Source organism: Pyxicephalus adspersus, chromosome 10 (genome assembly GCF_032062135.1).
Source record: "Pyxicephalus adspersus chromosome 10, UCB_Pads_2.0, whole genome shotgun sequence".
NCBI classification, from domain to species: domain Eukaryota; kingdom Metazoa; phylum Chordata; class Amphibia; order Anura; family Pyxicephalidae; genus Pyxicephalus; species Pyxicephalus adspersus.
The window spans coordinates 57,987,763-58,011,988 of record NC_092867.1 but is presented as its reverse complement, the minus strand read 5'-3'; the positions used below and the strand labels follow the sequence as shown (position 1 = coordinate 58,011,988).

The window sequence follows — 24,226 nt, the reverse complement described above, 5'->3', positions numbered from 1 at the left end:
AATCTTTCAGAATCTTTTTTTTCTAGATTTTCCTCCTTTAAAATTGGGTGCGTCTTATATTCCAGAGCGTCTTATATGGCGAAAAATACGGTAAGTTCAACATCCTCTATATTTTACCCTGAAGAATTAAATAATGACCTGTAGGGTCTGCCAATTCAAATTCACAACTGAAAGGGACAAATCGGAGGAAAGCAATTAGAACCCCTCTCTTTTTTCTGAAAAACGTGCTTAAAAAAATTGAGGGTAAGATTTGTAAAGGTATTTTGGGCTTGAGGACACTGAAAAATGTGTTTCTTTCAGACCCCAAATGTGTACCTGTAGGGAAGAGTAGTAGTTAAACACTTTCTTCCTTTTGGTGGGGAAGTTTCAACCCTGAACATTATGAGACAAAACCTTAAAATTAGTGTCAGCCATAAGAAATGGGAAATTCACAGCATCTAATATGTAGCACCGCACATACTTTCTGCAGGCCGTAGCATCCCTTCCGTCTAAGTCTTTCAAATCTTAACCGCAAAATACAAGGGACAAAAAAACAAGAAAAAATATATAGAAAAAACAACCATAACTCATAAAAACATTAACATTATAGGAGTACATATATCTGCCTAGGCAGAAAATGGTCTTGCGCATTGACAAGGCTGACCATGGAGAGCGCTGGACACTCCCAAGTGTGTGCGGCTAACTGTGTACTGGTCTAAACATTAACCCAGTAACTAATAAAACCCTGAGAATATGTTTCCAAACAAAGGAAGCACCATTCAGGCCCAACGTTGGTACCTGCTTGGCCTAATTTAAAGGCTGTAATGGGGAGCTAAAACATACAAAGATTTGTAAATGTGACAAATAAGTAGTCAAATAATGGAACACAGCACAAACATTAGGAAATCCAATAAGGGCAAACAATATTTTCTACAAGGAAAAATGACTAGGAGTATACCCCATAATCCCAGGTGCGAACCAGGGGCAAACCCGTAGGAAGATAGTAGAGTGTGCTTACAGTGTGTTATTGTATAGTTGGGGCCACTGAAACAAGCTCAGTTCCCGGCACTGAAAGGACTATTGGACGAAAGAGGCAATTTCTTGACGGAGAGCGTCCCAATTTGGTTACCTTTTCCCACATCACAGAAAAAGGCGGAGATGAATGAGGACAGAACAGATGGTGACTTGGCTGGAGGAGATGCATGAGGTAAACGCAGTTGTAGATGATCAAATAATAATAAATAGCCTTAAGAAATTGCAATGTGTTGGTGGATAGTGAAGAAGAGCGGAAGCCTGGAGGCTGACGTTCTGCTCTATCCACCAACGCATTGAATTTGCTTAACGCTTTCCAAAAAAAACCTTTCTCACTATATCTTTTGACATCCTGCCTATTGAGGCTTTACAAGATACCCACTGAACCCATAGGGGAACCATCTGCAGGGCACCGTAAATACTGCACCATAAATTTAAAGAAATTCTACTGTCCTGCATAGGATAACCTTGTCTTAATACACTTTGTCTTTCTTGCAACCTACCTAATGTCTAACGATCAATTCTACAAACTCTTGGTCAGCAATTGCAGTCTCAAGGAATTCCATGAGGAAGCTCTTTAAATAAAAAAAATGGGGTTCAGAGACCTAAATTTCAATTTGCTATTATGACCCCATGTGCTACCATGGGTATAATATATACCAAGCAAGTATAGGACAAATGTATCTAGCCAGGGCATTAGCATAGTAGATCTATGTTAAGCCTAGGTAAAAGTTTTCTTTTTTTGTGTTATTAAATACAGTTAGGACAGAGACAATTTTTTTCTAATTTTGGTTCTGTACATTACCACAACTAATTTTAAATGAAACAACTCACTAGTACATTTTTTTGGTCATTTTTCTTGAATAGTTTTAGTTTATGTTGTTTGTCTTTATATTTTAAGTTTTTACTAATATCATGCTTAACAATGGTATTGTTTTCTTTTTCTCATTGCTTTTACTTTTGTTGTTTTGTATATTTTTAAAAATTTCAATAAAAATATTAAAAAAAATGAAACAACTCAGATGCAGTTGAACTACAGACTTTAATTCAGTGGTTTGAAAAAAAGATTGCATAAAAATGGAACTAAAGCCTTTTTTTACACAATCACTTCATTTCAGGGGCTCAAAAGTAATTGGACAAATTAAAAAGATAATAAAATGTTCACAACAACATGGCCGCTGGTGTGAGGTCACATGGTGTGTGCATCTGATGCCTTGGCAGCCATGTTGCGTACTGGCAAAGCCCACACAGAGGATTGTTGATTTCCTGTATTCACATGGATCCTGTGTGGGCGGGAGCTAGAAGTCACATGGCAGGAGTGGGTGGGGTGTCTGTAGAGGAGGGGTAATGGCTGCACACGCAGAGGACAAAGGTTGCTAGTCAGTAATCCTGGGATCCCATCACACCTGTGTGCTCTGTGTGTGGAGATAGTTCAAACCACTTTACAGCTCCCACCAGAGATTTCACCTGGTGGCTGTGTAACCATCAAGGTGTCTCCATCTCCCCTAATAATCCCTGAGAGATACAAGGACATGATGATGAGAAATAAGCGCCCACTCACATCACCGGGTAAGAGGAGACTTTATTGTAAAGGAGAGAGCAGTACGGAGGGTCCACCTAGATCCCCCATCATCTGATAAACACAAAGAGACAATGTATTCAGTCAGTGTGTGTGTTTCCTACAGATGGATCCAGTAATGGGAACCCACCAGAGAGATGTCCCCGTCCTCTGTATTCCCGGGATTCCACTCAGGAAGATCACTCCAGCTCTTCCCATGATGAGGTAGATGGTCAAAACCCCAAAGATTCTTCTATATGTGGTCTCGGTCCTCACATTAAAAATCTGTAATTTTCTTTTGGTTTAGCAGGAAGAACAGATGTATTTGAAAATTGAAGTTAAAGAGGAGGAAGAGGAGGTGTGTGTCATGGATTATCAGCAATCTATGGGGGAGGATACAGTGCTGGTGACAATCAAGGAAGAGGAACCTTCTTCAGATATCAGCACAGGTGGGCAATAAATACAGTATGCAATGTGTTTATGTAGAGGAGAGAGCAGTATGGGCAGGGTCCACCTAGATCCCCCATCAACAATGTATTCAGTCAGTGTGTGTGTTTCCTACAGATGGGTCTAGTAACGGGAACCCACCAGAGAGAAGTCCCCGTCCTCTGTATTCCCAAGAAGATGACACAGTGCCTAACCATGAACAAGTTAGTGGAGATAATAAAATGTTTTATACTTATGCTCTTCATTCAATTTCCAGTAAATAACGTATGTTTTGTATTTTAGGATGATGACCAGATTTGTATAAAAGTTGAAATCAAAGAGGAAGAGACAGATGAGATGGAGAATGATATGTCTCCAGAGAACAGCATGGGTCAGTATTAAATGTCAAAATATCTACTGTTTCTGAAGTGTTCCTATGTCATGGGAATTTGGAAGGCCCAACCATCATCTAGTAAGTTAACACAAGACCTGCTCATGCAAAGCAGGGGTTTCCTTTCTTGGGGGGGGGGGGAATCTAAGTTTTTTCATCATGGGTTATCCATTCCTAAAAGTGCAGCCTTTCACACAAAATATATAGATATTCTAATATTTGTCACTAACATTTAGGTTTAATAATGAAAGTGGGAGAGATAATGTACATCGTATGAAAGGTCCATCTCCATTCCTCAATTCCTCAATATTACATCATGTCCCCAACAAATGAGGAGGAGATACCTTACACCGTATGAGAAGTCCATCTCCATTCCTCAATATAACGTCATGTCCCCAACAAATGAGGAGGCAATACCTTACATCCTATGAGAGGTTCATCTCCATTCCTCAAAATAAAGTTATGTCCCAAAACTTGTTTGGTTATATTGTGGACCTTAGTGTTATATTTGCACCCAGTTTTAAGATAGAACTTTGTAGACTGTTGACCATTCAATCAATATATATGTCTTAAAAGAAAGGCATGTATATTGCTCATATTAATAGAATATTTATCTCCAACAGATGGACACAATGGGTGGAATATAGTTGAACGGCGACTAATTTCCTCTCCAGATTACAACGATTATAATGTAAATGATACGGCACCATATCCCCCAGACGAAGACAATGTACATTCCCGTGCAAATAGATCTAAGGAATCTGTTTCATCAGATATCCACCATTCCCCATCCCATAAGAATTCAGACTCTGTTACCCACAAAGGTAAGAAGATCTTTCCATGTCCCCACTGTGAAAAAAGTTTTAAAGCAAAATCATCACTCGATAAACATGTAAGAGTTCACACTGGAGAGCGTCCTTTCTCATGCTCGGAGTGCGGGATTTGTTTAAACTCAAGCTCCAATCTCTTTCGACATCAAAGACTTCATGCTGGAGTAAAGAGTTTTACGTGTTCTGTATGTGGAAAGCCTTGCATAGACAATGCAAACCTTGCCCGACATCTGCTAAACCACACTGGGGAGAGACCTCATCAGTGCTCAGAATGCGGTAAACGTTTTAAGAGGAAATATCAACTGACTGAACATTTTAGAGTTCACACTGGAGAAACTCCTTTCTCATGTTCAGAGTGTGATGAAAGATTTATGCAAAAGTATGATCTCATCGTCCACCAGAGAACTCACATGGACAAAAATCCGTACACATGCACGGTGTGTGGGAAAAGCTTTACGTGGAAACATACCTTCCTCCTGCACCAGCGAACACACACAGGCAAAACCCTGCACACATGTACAGAGTGCAGTCAATCTTTCCTGACAAAGTCCGAACTTAATGTGCACCGGAGATGTCATGTTACTGTGGTGATCTTTCCATGTTCGGAATGTGAGAAATCATTCAAAACAAGGAAAGAACTCCTTTTACATCAGAGAAGTCACACCGGGGAGGAGATCTTCTCATGCTCAGAATGCGATAAATCCTTCATCAAGAAATCAGAACTGCTCAGACACCAGAGGATCCACACTGGCGAGAAGCCCTTTTCATGCTTCCAGTGTGGCAAACGCTTTATGCAGAAAAAAGGCCTGAATGCCCATATGAAGCTCCACTCTGGGGAGAAGTCCCAATCCTGCCCTCAGTGAGGGAAATGCATTAAAAGACAAAAAGGAAAGACAATCTCATTCCTATCATAACCTTCCATGCCAGAGATGCCATTGTGTGGAGCACAGGATAGGACTTTCTCAGAAAACCAAAAATGTTGGCCTACCAAGATACAAGGTTCTGAATGGTTAAATCGGTAATTCTCTCTTCATTAAATCGGTAATTCTCTCTTCATAAACACATTTTTCAAGTACCCGATGCAGCTTATGGGTAGTCTTTACCCAACCCAGTACTTGCTTCTCATTGGTTGTTTTTGACCGCTGTACATATTACTAAAACCCCTTGAATTTGCTAAATACTTTTTGGTCATCTAGGTGTAGTGCCTTTTTATAACTAAAGGTTTCATTTAAACTTGTATGCAATTTTTTTCTGTTGCTTTAAACACTTGTATGAGCATTAAAGGGATCCCTTCTGGATGTGCCATTCCTGGCCTCTTATTTAAAAAAAACAACTTGTCTAGATGTCATGATGCTCCCCTGGCTTCTGAATGTTTTGATTTGCTACTTGAGAGCAGCTTTTTTGAATGAGTGTCCTGGTTTAAATTCTTGTATACATTACGTAACTCACTGACCCAAAAAACACGGAAGCCATAAGTCTGACCTTCCAATCAGTCCTAAGTGATGCTCAAGAGGTGAAGATCAGCTCTTTAAACCTTGGAGGATTATGCTTTCTAAGAACATTTAAAAGCCTATTGAAAAATTAACATGACTTGGAAGGCCACTTTTGGAGCGTAGTATGAGATCTGTTGCAAACTCACGTGTGAGTAGCACCAGAAAATACACTACTGGGAGAGGACCTTCTCCAGCTCTTTGAGTCACAAGTCTTTTCTCATCATGTCTAACCACAGGATCCAAACAGAATCAAAGGCTTCGAGTGTGGGTGAGGGTTCCTAGATAAACAGAAACTGGATCTTTTGTAGAAACATGCATCCTCATTCAACAACAGGTCATCCACACGAGCGAGCACTCATTTCACTGTTCTGAATGGCAGACCCTATTAAACACTGGAGAACCCACACAAGATAGAAGCTCCTTTGATGCCCCAGTTGTAGCAGATGTTTTCCTGCAAAGTCCTACTTTACAAGATATTAGCGAGCAGATATCCAGGCAGTCATTATGGTGAATAACATACTATTATTATTAATAAACAGGATTTATATAGCGCCAACATATTATGCAATGCTGTACAATAACTAGGGGTTGTAAATGACAGACACAGGAGGATGACCCTTCCCTGAGGAGCTTACAATCTAGGAGGTGGGGGAAGTATCACACAATTGAAGGAAAGTAGTGAAGGTTTAGGAGTCAAAAGAAGAGGGTAGTAGGCAAGTTTGAAAATATAAGTTTTAAGTGTCCATTTAATTGAGCAGAAATTAGGAGCTGAATAGGACAAGGAAGACCATTCCACAGCATCAGGGCAGCTCTAAAAAAGTCCTGGAGCCGTGCATGTGAGGAGGTTATGAGTGAGGAAGTTATTATTAGGTCTTTGGAGGAGCGACGAGAACATCAAGGGGAGTATTTTTTACCGGGTCAAAAAGGTAGGTGGTGCAAGAACTGTGGAGGGATTTGAAGGCAAAGCACAGGAGCTTGAATTTGATTCTCAGGTGAAATGGAAGCCAACGAAGAGAACTACAAAGAGATGCAGCAGAAGGAAAGTGGTGGGAAAGATGGATTAGAAAGACACGAACAACAAAGTCAAAAGTGAAGGAAAGATCAAGGAGAAATAAAAGGGAAAAGTTGTCATGAGACTTAGCTCTGAGAAGGTCATTGGCCACTTTAGTAAAGGCTGTTTCTGTGGAATGAGCAGCTTGAAAGCCAGATTGCAGAGGGTCAAGGAGGGAGTTCGTTTTTTATGTAATCGGTGAGTCTTTTATAGAAAAGGTAGATAGGATGTTGGCTAGAAGGTAGGGAGGGGTCTAGTGAAGGTTTCTTCAGGCTAGGGAGAATAATGGCATGTATGAAAGTGGAGGGGTAAATATCAGTAGAAAGGAAAAGGTTGAATAGTTGGGTTAGTGTGGGGGCCAGGGTGGAGGAATGGGCATGGAGTAGATCAGAGCGAATAGAGTCAAACAGACAGAAGGTAGATGGAAAGGATGAGAAGAAAGGAGACTTCATCCAGTGTAACAGGACTGAGGGAGGCCAGTGATGATTTACAGGTGGAAGGGGTGGGTATGGTTGGATTGGCATGGTGAGCAGAGACATCATGTCTGATTTTGACAATTTTATCTCTAAAGTAGGTAGCTATGTCTTGGGCAGAGAAGATAGTTGTGGGCGAAGCAGGTCTGGGGTTTAGGAGGGATTCAATTGTTAAAAAGAGACTGAGTGGGTTAGAAGCTTGACAGCAACAGTGAGTGCGGTGCTAAAGTTTTATAGTCCATGAAGTCAGCGCTGAGGCCAGATTTCCTCCACCTGTGCTTAGTTGCATGAACAATCTCTTGTAGATGTTTGGTGTGATTGTTGTGCCAGGGTCGGGGGTTAGCAAGACAGGGGTAGCGGAAGGTGGCAGGGGCAACTTTATCAAGAGCCAAGGAAAGAGTGTGGTTGAACGTGTGGCAGCTTTATTTGGAGATGATATATTAGAGAGAGTTGGGGTGAGGGATGTAAGGCAGTTTGAGAATAGGTTGTGGTCAAGGTTACAGATATCCCTCTGCCATTAACTAAGTCTAGGATGTGGCAAAGGGGGGCAAGAATAAGATAGGTTGAAGGTGATAAGGCTGTGATCAGAGAGGGGAAATGGCGAGTTGTCAAGATGGGTGAGGTTGCAGAGTTTGTAAAATACCAGGCCTAATGTGTGTCCAGCAATGGGTGTGGGGCCGTTTATGTTCTGTGTGAGTCCAATAGAGGAGGTAATAGAGAGCAGTTTGGCTGCGGAAGGATGGTTGGGGTCATCCACTGCAACATTACAGTCCACAAGGATGAGGGGTAGACAATGGCAACAATGAGAAAGAACGGTCTTCAAAAGAGGTGAAAATGACAGAGGGTGGGGTAGGAAGAACTCTATTTGTACAGTTAAGGGACAGAATGAGAGCCACACCACCGCCTACTCTGTTGCAAGGTCTTGGGGTATGTGTGAAGTGGAGGCCTCCATAGGAAAGTGCATCAGCAGAGGAAGAGGAAGAAAGACAATTTCTAATGAGAGCCAGGAAGTTTATAGATTTATAGAGGAGAAGGTTGTGGATAGAGGTTAATTTTTTGCAGACAGATCTGGCATTCCATAGACCAGTGGTGGGGAACCTTTGGCACTTGTGCCAGAGGGGGCACTCTGAGGCCTCTCTGTGCTAGCCTCCCATTGGCTGTACAATTGTCCCTCTGTCAGCAATGCTGGCTGTTGAATGTAATGCGAACCTGTGTGTGTGCTATATGAGAGGACAGAACAGACACTCATTGTACTGGGATTGTCAGGGGGAACGTTGTATTGGCTGCTGTCGCTGGGAACCAACCTGGACACCGGCTAATGGGAAAATGAGAGCTTGTATGGATGATCGAGGTCTACACGCCTCCGGTGTTTAGGAAATGTGCGCTACACCTCCAATTCATCCTATTTATGCAAATTCCTCTGGAAATAAGTCAAACGCATGTACAGCGGAGGTGAACTAAAGGTAAGAAATGGACTCGGATGCCTTTTTCAGAGCAGACCAAAAGCTGGTGGTCAGTGGATCATTGCCCCTTGCTCTGGTCGTCAGAAAATTCAAAAGGAACCCCAGGTGAGAATCAATGCCGTAGATTGTTGATTCAGGGAATATACATTTTTTTTGTGTTAACTAATAGTGTTAGCTATTTTTGATATAAGGATAGATTTGTATTGGGTGCTTTTTTTTAATTTTGTGTTTTTGTAGACTTCAAATCTTGGAACACCCAAAAAATAGTACAGCAAAAAAAAAACAAAAGAGGCATGGACAGAGTCATTTGGAGTGATTGAACACAGCGGGAAATTGTATTGTATGTATTCTGTTGTGTGGAGAGTGTTGTGTGTCGCATATCAAATGTCGCATATCAAGTGTCAGATGGCACTTTGACACCAACCACAAAAGTGTTGTCAAACTTGGTGAAATTGAAAGAAAATAGTTTCTTGAAGGCAAATTGAGGAAACGTCATGCCCAGTATCCTAGTTTTTGCAACTATCTTTCTAGAACAAATAATGTGACAGCTGCCAGTTTTCAGATTTTACTGTGAATAGCAAAACATGGCAAAGATATGGGATCTCAGTTGCAAAGGAATATTGTAGTAGAACTCAAATAGATAAACATTTGAAATGAAAACAACCAAAATTGTAGCATACAATCTATACAGCTGAGCTCGAAATGTACCTAGAAAACTGGAGTATGTTACCATTAGCCAAGTCTCCCGAATCCTGCCTATTTCTGTATTTGTGGAATAGAATACATACAACCATGGCTGATCACAGCAAACCATATCTAATCTATTCATATTGCGGTTGGTGTCTATTGGGAATACATTTGGGGGAGTCGGAAATGGAAAAGATCATAGACCTAATATTAGCATGCAATGCCAAGCTGCAATATCTAAAGCTAGTAAAGTAATTTCTTGTATGAAAAGAGGAATAGACTGCAGAGATGGAGACATAATCCTGCCTCTGTACAAAGCATTGGTCAGACCTCATCTGAAATATGCAGTCCAGTTTTGGGCACCACAAAACAGATATTGTGGAATTGGAAAGTGTGCAAAGAAGGGCAACTAAAGTAATAAAAGGAATGGAGGAGCTTAGCTAAGAGGAGAGATTAGCTGAACTAAATCTATTCTCCCTTGAGAAGAGACGTATAAGGGGGGATATGATCACCCTGTATAAATATATAAATAGTTCATATGGAGATCTCTCACTTTAAGATCATTACAAAGGACAAGGGGGCGCTCCTTGTGTCTGGCAGAAATGAAGTTTAAGCTCTGGATAAGGAAGGAATTCCTCACTGTAAGGTCTGTGAAAATGTGGAATAAGCTAGCTCATGAAGGAGTTTCAGCAACTACTATAGATTACTTTAGGAAAAAACTGGATGAAGCACAGAATATAACTGGGGATTAAAGCTTTAAAGTAACGATAACAGAGACTGTTGATCCAGGGAACATCCAATTGCCTCATGGAATCAGGAAGGAATTTTTTTTCCCTGTTGGAGCAGGGTGTTTCTGCCTTCCTCTGAAACAACTATGTCCATAGGGTTTTATATCTGGGATATGTTTATTTCCCTAGTGGTTGAACTTGAAACTTTTCCCCCCCAGTTTTGGGGGGAAAAAAGTGCGTCTTATACGGCAAAAAATACGGTATGTCTTTTTTCAACCTTACTATGTAACTGTGTAAGAAAATTTACGTTAATTTATGCATCTGATGGTCTTGTTAGTCACATGCTTTATGTATGTTGAGATAAATCCAGAAGTCACAACCTTATTAGCCAGTATTTATAGAGCCTTATACAGTTAGGTCCATAAAAATTTGGATTTTTTTCACCTACGTTTTTTCACAAAAAGGTGTTTCAAAAATTATATACAGTTACAACTTTTTTCTAATTTTGGTTCAGTACATTACTACAATGAATTTTAAATGAAACAACTCAGTTGTGCAGTTGATGTAGTTGAACTGCAAACTTTCAGCTCTAATTCAGTGAGTTGAACAAAAAGATTGCATAAAATGTGAGGAACTAAACGTTTTTTTTTACACAATCACTTCATTTTATGGGCTCAAAAGTATTTGGACAAATTAAAAAGCTGAAAATAAAATGTTCATTTCTAATACTTGGTTGAAAACCCTTTGCTGGCAATGACAGCCTGTAGTCTTGAACGCATAGACATCACCAGATGCTGGGTTTCCCCCTTTTTAATGCTCTGCCAGGCCTTTACTGCAGTGGCTTTCAGTTGCTGTTTGTTTGTGGGCCTTTCTGTCCGAAGTTTAGACACAGTGTCTGAAGTTTAGACACAGTGTCTGAACACCTCAGAATTCATTTGTCTGCTTCTGTCCTGTGTCACATCATGGATAAACACTAGTGTCCCAGTGCCATGCACACCCAAGCCATCACACTGCCTCCGCCATTACAGATGATGTGCTATGCTTTGGATCATGAGCTGTTCCACGACTTCTCCATACTTTTTTCTTGGCATCATTCTGGTAAAGGTTGATCTTGGTTTCATCTGTTCAAAGAATGTTTTCCAGAACCGTGCTGGCTTTTTTAGATGTTTTTAAATAAAATCCAATTTAGCCTTTCTATTCCTGAGGCTTATGTGTGGCTTGCACCTTGCAGTGCATCCTCTGTATTTACTTTCATGCCGTCTTCTCTTTATGGTAGACTTTGATATCGATACGCCTACTTCCTGGAGAGTGTTGGTCACTTGGTTGGCTGTTGTGAAGGGGTTTCTCTTCACCATGGAAATGATTCTGCGATCATCCACCACTGTTATCTTCCGTTGACGTCCAGGTCTTTTGGCGTTGCTGAGTTCTTCAGTGCTGTACCAAACTGTAGATGTTGCCACTTCTAGTATTGTAGCAATTTCTCGGATGTTTTTTTCTGTTTTTGCAGCTTAAGGATGGCTTGTTTCACCTGCATGGAGAGCTCCTTTGACCGCATGTTATACAAACATACAAGCAAACCCCCCTGAAATCAACTCCAGGCCTTTTATCTGCTCAATTGATAATGACATAACAAAGGAATTACCCACACTAGCCCATGAAATAGCCTTTGAGTTGATTGTCCAATTACTTTTGAGCCCCTGAAATGAAGTGATTGTGTAAAAAAAAGGCTTTAGTTCCTCACATTTTTATGCGATCTTTTAGTTCAACCCACTGAATTAAAGCTGAAAGTCTACAGTTGAACTGCATCTGAGTTGTTTCATTTAAAATTCATTGTGGTAATGTACTGAACCAAAATTAGAAAAAGTTGTCTGTGTCCAAATATTTTTGGACCTAATATATAATCTGTATTAATCTTTGAAACAATGTGAAAAAACGTAAAATGTAGGTGAAAAAATCATTGTTGGTATGAGGCAAAAGCATTGTGTATATTTTATTATTTCTTCTTATATAAAATCATAAATTCAACCCTCAACCCTCAACCCCAACCTTCTTTACCCCACGAGACAGTGTAACAAGATTGCAGACCATGAAGTCTCACAGCTTGTCAGTATGTGGGAGAGAAGGGCGCTGGGAGTTTGACATAACATTATTCGCTATTACTAAGGTAGGGCGAGTGGGAGGAGCTTATACAGGGCTAATATACAGGTAGTGAATTTAATATTCAATGTAAGAGAAAGGGCAGAAGGGGTTGTACACTACACTGTAGTGAGATATGGAAGAGTTAATTATTATTAATATTAAACAGTATTTATATAGACACATATTAACATATACACATTATATAGACACATATATATCATATTATACACATATATTATATTATATATATTGAATGATGGGTCAGTAGTAAATGGGTAGTATACAGTGAATGACAGGGGGCAGTAAATTTACACTGAATAGGCAAAAGACAATAAAGGTTACATTTCAGTGGATAAAATGATGGACAGTTGAGGGTTAATGTACACTTCCTGTTTGCTTTCTTGGTGCATGCTGGGTATAATTCTCCTCTGTATTGTCATTGGACACTCTGTTGAAGTTGGTGCTTCACCTCAGAGCCGAGAGTGGCCACGAGAACATGGCCACTGATGTGTGAGGTCACATGACAAGATCATGTGTCTGTGCATCTGATGCCCTGGAAGCCATGTTGCGTTTTGGCACCACCCACACCCAGGACTGTTGGTATACTATAATCATGTGTATCCTGTGGGGGAAGGGAACTGGAGTCACGTGGCAGGAGTGGGCGGAATGTCTGTAAGGGAGGGGTAATGGCTGCACACACAGAGGACAAAAGTTACTAGTCAGTAATCCTGACATCCCATCATACGTGTGTGGAGATAATTGAAACCACTCTAGAGCTCCCATCTGGACAATAAAGAATTCACCTGGTGGCCGTGTGACCATTAAAGTGTCTCCACCTCTCCTTATAACACCTGATAAAAACAAGAACGACATGATGGAGGACCACCGGACCCTCACATCACCGGGTAAGAGGAGAATTTATTGTAAAGGAGAGAGCAGTACAGAGGATAGATCCCCCATCATCTGATAAACACATAGAGACAATATATTCAGTCAGTGTGTGCGTTTCCTACAGATGGATCCAGTAAGGGGAACCCACCAGAGAGATGTCCCCATCATCAATATTTCCGGGATTCCACACAGGAGGATCAGGTGGGTGGTTTACATGCAAAGTAAGTGCACATTGTATATTAAACTCTTCTAAGTCTGAGTATGAAACTATTGCTGCTCAGGATAATGATGATATTCTCTGTCATTCTGTTGGTTTAGCTTGAAGAACAGATGTATATAAAAGTTGAGGTTAAAGAGGAACAAGAAGAAATGTCAGTAATGGATTACCAAAGGTCTGCAGAAGTTGGCTTAACGGTAGTAATAAAGCAGGAGGAACCTTCTCTAGATATCAGCACAGGTTAGTTATAGGCACAAAGTATGCAAACTGCTTAGGTATATGGATTAATGATTGAGGCTATGTAGATCTTTATGTCTACTATCATCAGATAAGATAATCTCTACAAGAACACTATGACGAAGTACCACCAGAGCCCCACATAGCCGGGTAAGAGGTGATTTTTTTTGAAAAGGAGAGAGCGGTACGGTCCACCTAGATTCCTCATCATCTGATAATCACATAGAGACGCTCTAGGAAACTGTTGACCATTTTATTAACATTCATAACTCCTGTAAAAAATGTGAACTTATCAATACAATATGTCAATTTAACAGATGGACAAGATGGGTGGAATACAGTTGAATGGCATCGTATTTCATCTCCAGGTTATTAAGAAAATGACACGGCACCATATCTTCCAAAGAAAAACCCTGGACATTCCTATGTAAATAGACTAACAGATCTTTCTACCTGTGAGGAATCTTCTGATAAGCCAAACAGTGGGCCATCAAACATCCATGTGAGATTTCATCCTGAGAACAGATCATCAAATCGTTCTTCCCTTGATAGTTCGGACTCTGTTACCCATAAGGTTGGGAAGATGTTTCCATGTCCTCATTGTGAAAAATGTTTTACAGCCAAGTCATTTCTTGATAAACATGTGAGAGTGCATACTGGAGAGCGTCCATTCTCCTGTCCAGAGTGTGGGATTTCCTTCAAGTCAAGCTCAAATCTTTTTAGACATCAAAGACTTCATGCTGGTGTGAAGGCCTTTTCATGTTCTGTGTGTGGAAAGTCTTGTGTAGACAATGCCAACCTTGCCAGACATCTATTAAACCACACTGGTGAGAAACCTTTTCCATGCACAGAGTGTGGTAAACGTTTTAAAAGGAAGTCACAATTGACTGAGCATTTTAGAATTCACACAGGAGAGACTCCGTTCTCATGTCGGGAGTGTGGAGAAAGTTTTATGCAGAAGTATGATCTCACTGTCCACCAGAAAACTCACACAGACAAGATTCCATACATATGTACGGTATGTGGAAAAGGTTTTACATGGAAGCATACTCTCCTTTTACACCAGCGAACACACACAGGCAAAATGCTGTACACATGTACAGAGTGTGGGCAAGGCTTCATACGGAAACGTACGTTTGTTAACCACCAGCGAACCCATGTGGATGAACTTCCCATCTCCTGCCTAGACTGTGGCAAACGCTTCACTCAAAAATCCTCTCTTGCTGAACATCAAAAACTTCACGTAGATGAAAGCTCCTTGACATGTCTGGAGTGCGGCAAATCTTTTCAAACCAAATCTGAACTTTACGTGCATCGGAGAGTTCACGTTCGTGAGGATATCTTTCCTTGCTCTGAATGTGAAAAAACCTTCAAAACAAAGACAGAACTCCTTCTACACCAAAGAGGTCACACTGGTGAGGAGATCTTCTCATGCTCTGAATGCCAAAAATGCTTCATAAGGAGATCGGACCTTGTCAGACACCAGAGAGTCCACACAGGTGAGAAGCCTTTTTTGTGCTTCCATTGTGGAAAACGCTTCTCGCATAGAGGAGGCCTCAGAGGTCATCTCAAGCTCCACACCGGGGAGAAGCCCTTCTCCTGCCCCGAGTGTGGGAAATGTTTTAGCCGGAAAGACAATCTCAATTCCCATATAAACACCCACAAGGCAGAGAAACCATTTTTCTGTGCAGAGTGTGGAACAGGGCCCGAAAAAGAGGCTTTGTGCTCGCACACTGGAGCAGCCATATTCTTGCTTGGGCAGCCAGAAATGTTGGTTGACAAAAGCCTACCAAGATAAGTACCAGATAGGTTCCTTGTTAGTGGCTGTTGGACCCTGTTCTTTTAACTTTTGTTGCAATGCTTTAACTTAAAGGTTTATGTGGCAGGTTTCAATTGTATTATGTTCCTCTATTTTTTTGTTGTTTTAAATGTTTGTTTGGATATTAAAAGGAATACTGTCAAGGAGGTGCACCTGGACCTTGATGCATCTTGATGGCTTCTTGGTGGTTGTCAGGATGTCATTGCTATTCTCTAACTGTTGCTATAATTGATTTGCTGACTAGGAGCAGTTGTACTGAACAGTGGTTTCTGTTCCTGTTTACTAGCTGTAGACCAGTGAGACACACCAAACACTGGATTCGGATGCTTCGAAGGTGAGGGACAACTTTTTGCAATTCAGGATATGGTAGGAAGATCTTGCAAGTGCAGCAAATAATTTACTGGTGTGTTTTTTTCCTTTATAAGGAGCTGTATTGCAAAATCTATTGAAAAAAATAAACCCTTGTATATTGTGAAGTAACCATTGCTTGACCTGACATGTTTACAATAAAGAGAATACAAATGTCACCTTTTGTTTTTCATAACTCTTTTCTTTTACAGGTGGTAGGTTTGTAATCTTTATATGCAGGTTAAAATATAACGTCATGACCCCAACAAATGAGGAGGAGATACTGTACACTATATGAAAGGTCCATCTCCATTCCTCAATATAACATCATGTCCCCAACAAATGAGGAGATACTGTACACCATATGAAAGGTCCATCTCCATTCCTCAATATAACATCATGTCCCCAACAAATGAGGAGGAGATACTGTACACCATATGAAAGGTCCATCTCCATTCCTCAATATAACGTCAGAGGAGATACTGTACACCATATGAAAGGTCCATCTCCATTCCTCAATATAACATTATGTTCCCAAGCAATGATGTCAGCATACACTATGCTCAAACAGCCCACAACTGATTTAGCTGTATTGTGCATCTCTTCTGCATGTGTTCATTTTGCACCCTCTTTTCCTGATGAAGAATCCTAATTTATCTGTGAAACAGAGTTCACTTGGCTAACAAATAATGCTGTAACAATGTTTGGACTGGTGATTGTTTACTGTCAGCATTGTTTGCCAGGCATCACATGTTGTTTTAATCACAATGTAAGTAAATGCTTTGTATTTATTGTCACAATTTTTAGTGATCCATACCTTAAAAATCCTCATTGTTGAAATTTGTGAAAATAATGTCAAACCAATGGCATATTGAAATGTGAAAAGTATAGTCCACCAATGCCACATCACTATTACATCCTGTACCACCCTGACATAACTGGGTGTCACTGGAAGATGAAAAGATGGCAAATCTTTACAGTTTTGTCACAGACAGCAGTATAAACCTAAAAACAGTCATAGCCTTTTCGATCCAGGAAGGAAATTTTACTTATGGCACTTATCTTTGCTTATGGCAGACATGTGGTTGTACAAATAGTTAGAAGTACTGTGAGGGATTGGGTGAGGTACAGGGCATCCATCTGGGTGCGAAGGAAAACATCCTTCTTTGGAGGATGTTGTTTTTTCTTTTTAACTAGGTAGAACAAACACAGAAGGTATTATTCTGGGTAAAATAAAAACAAAGGATATGTTTAATTGCAGAAGGGACAGGTGGTGTCTTTTCTGCAAAAATAGAACATACCTACCTGATCACAATACACTTATCTGCTGCTCTTACTTGTACACATTTCTTTGTTTTCCACTGGATTTTTTTTCCACTTTTTTATTTTTAGGATTCCAACCAGCCAACAGCTGTCCATCAATGGCATTAGGTGATGGCCATATTCTGATGGCCCACAGCCAACAACAAAACCAGGAGAAATAAAAAAAGAGATCCAAGCTTTATTAAGTATTAAATAATTTGACTGCAAAACTTTTCCCTGAAAACATGATCTTAAAATACATTAACGAGAGTGAACCTTCTGGTGTTTGATCAGATGGGTGGTTTGGGCAAAGGCCTTCCCGCACTCCATACACATAAATGGTTTTTCCCCAGTGTGAAGCCGCTGGTGTCTAATAAAATTTGATCGATCTATAAACTCTTTCCCGCACTCTGAGCAAGCAAAAGGCTTTTCCCCCGTATGGATCCTTCGGTGTCTGTTAAGGTATGACTTGTCCAAAAACTCCTTTCCACAGTCAGAACACGAAAAGGGCGTCTGTCCTGTGTGCGCTGCCCTATGTCTCACAAGTGAAGACTTGTCCAAGAAACCTTCACCACACTCGGTGCAGGTGAAAGGCATCTCGTCTGAGTGTGTTTTCTGATGGCTACGAAGCAATGAGGACCAGGCAAACCGCTGTCCACACTCTGCACACGAATATGGCTTTTCCCCAGTGTGAACCCTGTTGTGACTACTGAGGTCAGTTTTTGTGATAAAACCTTTCCCACATTCCGAGCAGGAAAAAGGAGCTTCGCCAGCATGAATTTTTTGATGGGCAAGCAGCCGTGACCTTTCTTTGAAACACTTTCCACACTCCACACACGGAAAAGTCACACCTTCGTGATTTCTTTGGTGGGCACGGAGGTGGGAGGACCATGCAAAGCATTGCCCACAATCCAAACACACGTAAGGCCTTTCACCAGTGTGCATCCTGCGGTGCTGTAAAAGCTTGGATCGGAAGGGGAAATGTTTGCCACAGTCCACACACTCAAATTTCATCTCTCCGGAGTGAGTCAGCTGATGCCTGTCAAGAGAAGACTGACTCGCAAAAGACCTTCTGCATTCTTTACAAGAATAGGGCTTCCTCACAGCAGCTTTCTGTCCAAGACTGGATTTTCGCCCGAAACCTTCACCACAGGCAGAGCAGGAAAACTGATTCTTTCCTGTCAAGATAAGGTCTGTTTTTGCTGTGAAACATTTCCCACACTTGGAGCAAATAAAGGGACCCTTGCTCACATGAGTTTCTTGGTGTGAGATAAGTGCGGTCAAACTAGAAAAACGCTTGCTACATTCTGAACAGGAAACCGTGTGTTTTGATTGACCAAGTTGTGATTTCTCAAGGTTACAGCGATCTAAATGTCTTCTTAAAGACTTCTGAGTGGCGGCATTCTGTTTAAAAGCGGCGGATGAGCAGGTTCTTCCTTTACGAGTTTTCCTGACTGCTCTGTCTGTAAGAAAGGAAGAAACAAACAAAATTAAAGCAAAGCCAAGAAGGGGGAAGGCTCTGATGTCTAAAGTGAACACAAAGGTTTTATACCACTGACTCCTGAAAGTGAAAGGGGAACACTGGGAATGTTAATTACCTGCGCTGATCTCTGTAGGAATGTCCTCCTCCTTCACCACCACAGGGATGATCTCCTCCTCTTCTGATTCCTCTTTAACCATAACCTGAATGTCCCTCAAACTTTCAGCCTAAGTAGTTCAGGAAATAAAAACAAACATTAACCAAACGTAAAACTGCTGTGTGCTATTGAGATTTAAACGTCCACCAACCTGATTATGGTATGCGATTTGAAGATCTCCCTGTGTAGAATCCTGGGAATACAGAAGATGGGGACATCTCTCTGGTGGGTTCCCGTTCTTTAATCTATCTGAGGAAAACACACACATACACTGAATGCATTGTCTCTATGTGTCAGTTGATGGGGGGATCTAGGTGGACCCTCTGTACTGCTCTCTCCTTTAAAATAAAGTCTTCTCTTACCCTGTGATGTGAGCGCCTGGTGTTCCTCCATCACAGCGTCCTTGTAGAGGTCCTCGTGTCCTTCTAAATACTCCCACTCCTCCATGGAGAAATACACAGTGACATCCTGACACCTTATAGGAACCTGACACACACAATGATACAGTCACCATCCAGACACATCCCATATTATTCCCTCAGAATTCCCAGCACTGCTCACCTTTCCTGTCAACAGTTCAATGATCTTCTTGGTGACTTCTAGAATATTTTTGTGTCTGGAAGTGAGGAGGAGGCACAGTGATGCTGCTGGTGACTATTAAGGTTCTTAGAAGTAACCTCTTCCTTCGATCTAAATCCTTTATATGAAGAGTTAAGCCATTACCACCACATGCATTTTCCTACACTGAGATATGTGGGGCCCTTCACAATTGCATCTTTGTTAATCATTGTCTGTATGGTTCTCTTTAACAAGAGATTGTAGAGCGGCTCAAAACATAATGCACAGTGCTAAAATGCAGCTACACAGATGGTCTCGGTCAGGCTATGACTCTTGCAATATTACCAATAATAAGGCAATGCCATATGCCTATAAAAAGTAGTATCTTCTCCTAGATACAACCTCATCTATAGTGAACCAGACTGACCAGGGTTTTGGTTCCAGCAACTATAGCCATGATCTATCTAGAATTGTTCAGGGCAGTCTTGGTATAGTGCCCCATTTCCAGCCTGGGTTATCCAAGCTGTAGACTCAACTATGAAGGCCTAAATCTGGGTTGTTGCTGCAGCCTCGGCTCTGTCAGTCCTAGAAAGGCTCCTGCTGATAAAATCATCCACTAAATCCCCCATATGCTGTGCTAAATTGCGGATCTGGATTAGCGACCCAGAGGTTTGGCTACAAAGAGCCATGACATCATCACCAGTGCTAGTTACATATACACATACAGTTAGGTCCATAAATATTTGGACAGAGACAACTTTTTTTCTAATATTGGTTCTGTACATTTCCACAATTAATTTTAAATGAAACAACTCAGGTGCAATTGAAGTGCAGACTTTCAGCTGGGTTTCCTCTTTTAATGCTCTGCCAGGCCTTTACCGCAGCGACTTTCAGTTGCTGTTTGTTTGTGGGCCTTTCTGTCCAAAGTTTAGTCTTCTACAAGTGAAATGCTCATAGCGGAGCTCCTCCATTCCTTTTATTAGTTTAGTTGTCCTTCTCTGCACTCTCTCCAATCCCACAATGTCCTTTTTGTGAACTGGTACCCAAAACTGTACTGCATATTCCAGATCTGACCAATGCTTTGTACAGGGGCAGGATAATGTCTACATCTCTGCAGTCTATTCCTCTTTTATTACAAGAAAGTACTTTGCTATCTTTAGATATTGCAGCTTGGTATTGCATGCTGTTATTAAGTCTATGATCTACCAGAACCCCCAGATCCTTTTCCATTTCTGACTCCCTCAAATGTATTCCCCCTAGACAGTATGAAGCATGCATGTTGTTACCCCCAAGTGCATAATTTTATATTTATCTATATTATATGTCATTTGCTACTTGGCTGCCCAATCAAACAGTACATCCAGGTCTGCCGTGTCTTTAATACTGTGGAGAAGGAGAAAACCAAAAAGAGGCTGGTGTGTGATGTCCCCTCCTCTGGCACCTCCCATTGGATCCCAGGGAGCAGAGTTGAAGGGGATTGGCTAGAGGCAGTGTACTAGTAGTGAAGGCTGGCAGACAACAAGTTGGGGCAAAATGACTGTCCCACCTTTGTACATCTGTTGGCACAGTCCAATTGCACAGTCTATGAGCTTGATGTGATTCGATATTACCCCCCCCCCCCCCCCCCAAACACCACCACCAGTTTCTATCAAGCCACCCTAGGCTGATATTTTGGTTCCACCTCTAGTGCGGTGCTCTACGCAATGTTTTACCCCTGTTGAAATTCTACTTCTAATTCTTGGGGTTCCAATGGCCCCTGTGTGGCCATACAGGGGTGTAGTTAGGTGGGCATGCTGTGCCCTCACTTATTTTGGAAATGGGCTGAGTCCCTCATATAGGCTCTCCCTGCAGGCTCGCTATGGATAGGCTTCACCATTACCGTGCCCTCTCCTATTTTTTTAGCGACTACACCCCTGGTCCAATATTCGGTAGGCCCAGGTTGGAGGTGGAGCCCTGGCAATGATCATACATCACTGTGATGCTGCGTTACCATGCTCCACCCATAATGGGGATCAATGACCAGCTGTAGCGAACCCTGAAATGGTAAATATGGCCCTTATTGTGTCTGCGCATGGGAGATTACAGTAGAATTCCCACTGAACAAGGCAGGAATATTTGGGGGGGGTTCTAAGGAGAAACCCTCATCACCCATCTATAAATGTTAAAAAATAATTTCTCATTTGGAATATCACTAACAGATCACACTACAAGGACTGCCAGGGATAACCCCCCCAATTATGGAGATCTGTCCCTGCAGAGGAGATGCAACGCCTCAGCTCCACCCACAATAGAAGCAATACACTTACCAGCCTCCACTTATCTCCATCCACCAGCACCGAGAAAATCTGCCCCACTTCCGGTGCTTAAAAAGTAACTTCCGGTTGACACTAGCCGCCATGATTGTAGTGGCAGGTCCAGTGTGCTGCTCAATCAGGAATTAAATAAAGTCCAGAGTCCAGGCGGCTCACAAGTAACTTGAATGTACATTTTCTTTCCGGGAGCATCGGTGTATGCAGGGAGAACGAGGTTATTTCGAAAAGAGCCTATTTTACAGTGATTTCCGGGTCTTGGACGGCCATATTTAGTTTGGGCAAAAATGCGTACAAGCAAGCACCGCGACAATACATGTACGGATTTTTCTTCCTGTTAGGTCCGTGTGGAAACAAATCTACATATGTGCGTTCCACATGTGTAAAAAAAATTAAAACAACTGCATGTGTAATTATAGATATATAGAAGATCGCCACCGTGTGGCCATATTAAGACTGGCGTCTTTCATTTTTTTTTACCTATACATTCTTGCCTTATTATTTTTTATACACGATCGGGTGAAGTTTAAAATTGCAGTAATTATCTTTATTGTCAAAAAAAATGTAAAAATCAGAACTGCAGCAGTAATTAATTTATTAAAATCGGCACCATACTGTCATCATGAGAACTGCAGCTTATAATGCTAATTATGTACTTGCGCCGCCCTGTGGTAAATTTCAGAAGTGCATAGCGTCGTTGTGTGGTCATTGGCAGAACTGCGCCGCTGTGTGGCAAATATCAGGACTGCAGCAAATTTTACCAATATGAAGGGTCGCCACTGTATTGCCATTAGCGGAACTGCAGATCCAAATATATATTGTGTGACGCCACTCTGTGGTCAAAATAAGAATAACATCTACAAGTACGCCACCGTGTGGCCATCGTTCAATTTGTAAGTATCCTTATATTTTTTAAATACATTCGCCATCTTGTGGTAAGTATAAGAAGTGCAGCAATAATTATGTTCGCAGACGTTTGGTATTTAAATATGTAGGGCTTGTAATATTTTTACATGTGTTCCGCCCAGTGGTAATTTATCAGAACTTCAGGATTACAGAATCACTATAAAGGGCGCCACTGTGTGGGCATTGTTGGAACTGCTGTTATTAATATTTATTACATATGTGTGGCACCGTGTGGTAAATGCCAGAATTACATCCATCAATATGAGCTTGCGCCACTGTGTGGACATTGTTGGAACTCTTGTTTCTAACATTTATTACATATGTGTGCCACCGTGTGGTAAATGCCAGAATTACATCCATCAATATAAGCTTGCGCCACTGTGTGGACATTGTTAGAACTGCTGTTTCTAACATTTATTACATATGTGTGCCGCCGTGTGGTAAATGCCAGAATTACATCTATCAATATGAGCTCGCGCCACCCTGTGGACATTGTTGGAACTGCAATTTCTATGATTTATTACATATATGTGCCGCCGTGTGGTAAATGCCAGAATTACAACTATCAATATAAGCTTGCGCCACTGTTTGGCTATAGTTTGAATTACAGCCTCTAAAATTAATTATATATCTTGCGGCATTGTGAGAACTGCAGTTGTGCGCTACCATGCGGTAAATACTGGTGCTGTAGATTCTCTCATTAGCATGTAATGATGCCATCTTGTTGCTATTGGTAGTACTACAGCAATGTTATGAAATATGTGAAGAAAATTTTATTAAAAAAATTATAACATATCGCCATTTTGTGGCTATTGTCAGAACTACAACATTATTAAAATATTGATGGGAAATGCAATTTCCCAGCCACTGATCACAACTGAAGATCGCACCTTGTGGTCACTGTGCGCACTGCGGATGTGAATATTTTCCCCTTGTCTGCCACCTTGTGGTCATTGATACAACTGCAGCTGTTTAATTTCTCAGAGAGGACACTGCTCCGAAGAGTTTAAAATCTAGGAGGTGGTGGAAATAAGATATAATTAGAGAGGAAATATGTAATGGTGGGAAGTAGTGAGGGCTTTAAAAGACAGGGAGAAGACAGGTAGGTAAGTCTGAACAAATGGGTTTTGAGTGCTCTTTTAAAATGAGCAGCAAGTAGGAGCAAGCGGAATAGGACGAGGAAGACCATTCCAGAGAGTTGGGGCAGCTCTAGAAAAGTCTTGGAGCCGTGTGAGTGATGAGGTTATGAGTGAGGAAGTCAGAAGTGTGGAGGGATTTGAAGGCAAAGCTCAGGAACTTGAATTTGATTCTAAGGTGAAATGGAAGCCAATGAAGAGAACTGCAAAGAGAGGAAGCAGAAGAGGAGTGGTGGGAAGGCTGCGTATCAGGTAGGTAGGTGGGAAGGCTGTGTATCGGGTAAGTAGGTGGGAAGGATGGATGAGTCTGGCTGCAGCATTCATACCAGATTGTAGAGGAGAGAGTCGGGTTAGAGGAATACCAGAGAGGAGGAGGGTACAGTGGTCCAGAGGAGAGATAATAAGAGCGTGTACAAGGAGTTTGGTGGTCTTTTGGGACAGGTAGGGGCAGATCTGGAGATGGTGAGTTTTGTTTTATCCAGGTTGAGTTTCAGCAATCGGTCAGACATCCATGATGAGATGGCTGACAGACACCATGAGACCTTATCCAGGACTGAGGGAGACAGGTCAGGGGTGGACAGATAGATTTGAGTGTCATCAGCATACAGATGGTACT

The 24,226-nt window shown here is 41.4% G+C and overlaps 4 protein-coding genes across 9 annotated transcripts in view; 2 read left to right on the top strand and 2 right to left on the bottom strand.

Moving 5' to 3' along the window:
* The window catches only part of LOC140338981 (uncharacterized), a 138,715-nt gene extending 133,201 nt beyond the window's left edge, over nt 1-5,514 (top strand). For 2 of the 3 annotated variants that reach the window (XM_072423410.1, XM_072423409.1), the window contains 5 exons: nt 2,697-2,794; nt 2,877-3,018; nt 3,134-3,219; nt 3,299-3,386; nt 4,010-5,514. In XM_072423410.1, coding sequence (XP_072279511.1) covers nt 2,697-2,794; nt 2,877-3,018; nt 3,134-3,219; nt 3,299-3,386; nt 4,010-5,079 — 1,484 coding nt within the window. In that variant the 3' untranslated portion in view covers nt 5,080-5,514. The remainder of the gene's footprint in view (nt 1-2,696; nt 2,795-2,876; nt 3,019-3,133; nt 3,220-3,298; nt 3,387-4,009) is intronic. The other variant, XM_072423411.1, reaches the window with a different exon arrangement.
* Nucleotides 1-24,226, bottom strand: part of LOC140338903 (uncharacterized) — a 191,931-nt gene that overhangs the window by 144,434 nt on the left and 23,271 nt on the right. The window lies entirely within an intron of this gene.
* The window catches only part of LOC140339011 (uncharacterized), a 98,700-nt gene continuing 87,263 nt past the window's right edge, over nt 12,790-24,226 (top strand). Inside the window, exon 1 of the mRNA XM_072423484.1 lies at nt 12,790-13,155. Within this exon, the coding sequence (XP_072279585.1) occupies nt 13,122-13,155 (34 nt within the window). The 5' untranslated portion in view covers nt 12,790-13,121. The remainder of the gene's footprint in view (nt 13,156-24,226) is intronic.
* LOC140338996 (gastrula zinc finger protein XlCGF66.1-like) overlaps nt 17,244-24,226 on the bottom strand; it is a 231,153-nt gene continuing 224,170 nt past the window's right edge. For 3 of the 4 annotated variants that reach the window (XM_072423456.1, XM_072423455.1, XM_072423454.1), the window contains exons 5-7: nt 18,853-18,950; nt 18,663-18,771; nt 17,244-18,527 (exon numbers count right to left, since the gene is read on the bottom strand). In XM_072423456.1, the coding sequence (XP_072279557.1) occupies nt 17,326-18,527; nt 18,663-18,771; nt 18,853-18,950 (1,409 nt within the window). In that variant the 3' untranslated portion in view covers nt 17,244-17,325. The remainder of the gene's footprint in view (nt 18,528-18,662; nt 18,772-18,852; nt 18,951-24,226) is intronic. The other variant, XM_072423457.1, reaches the window with a different exon arrangement.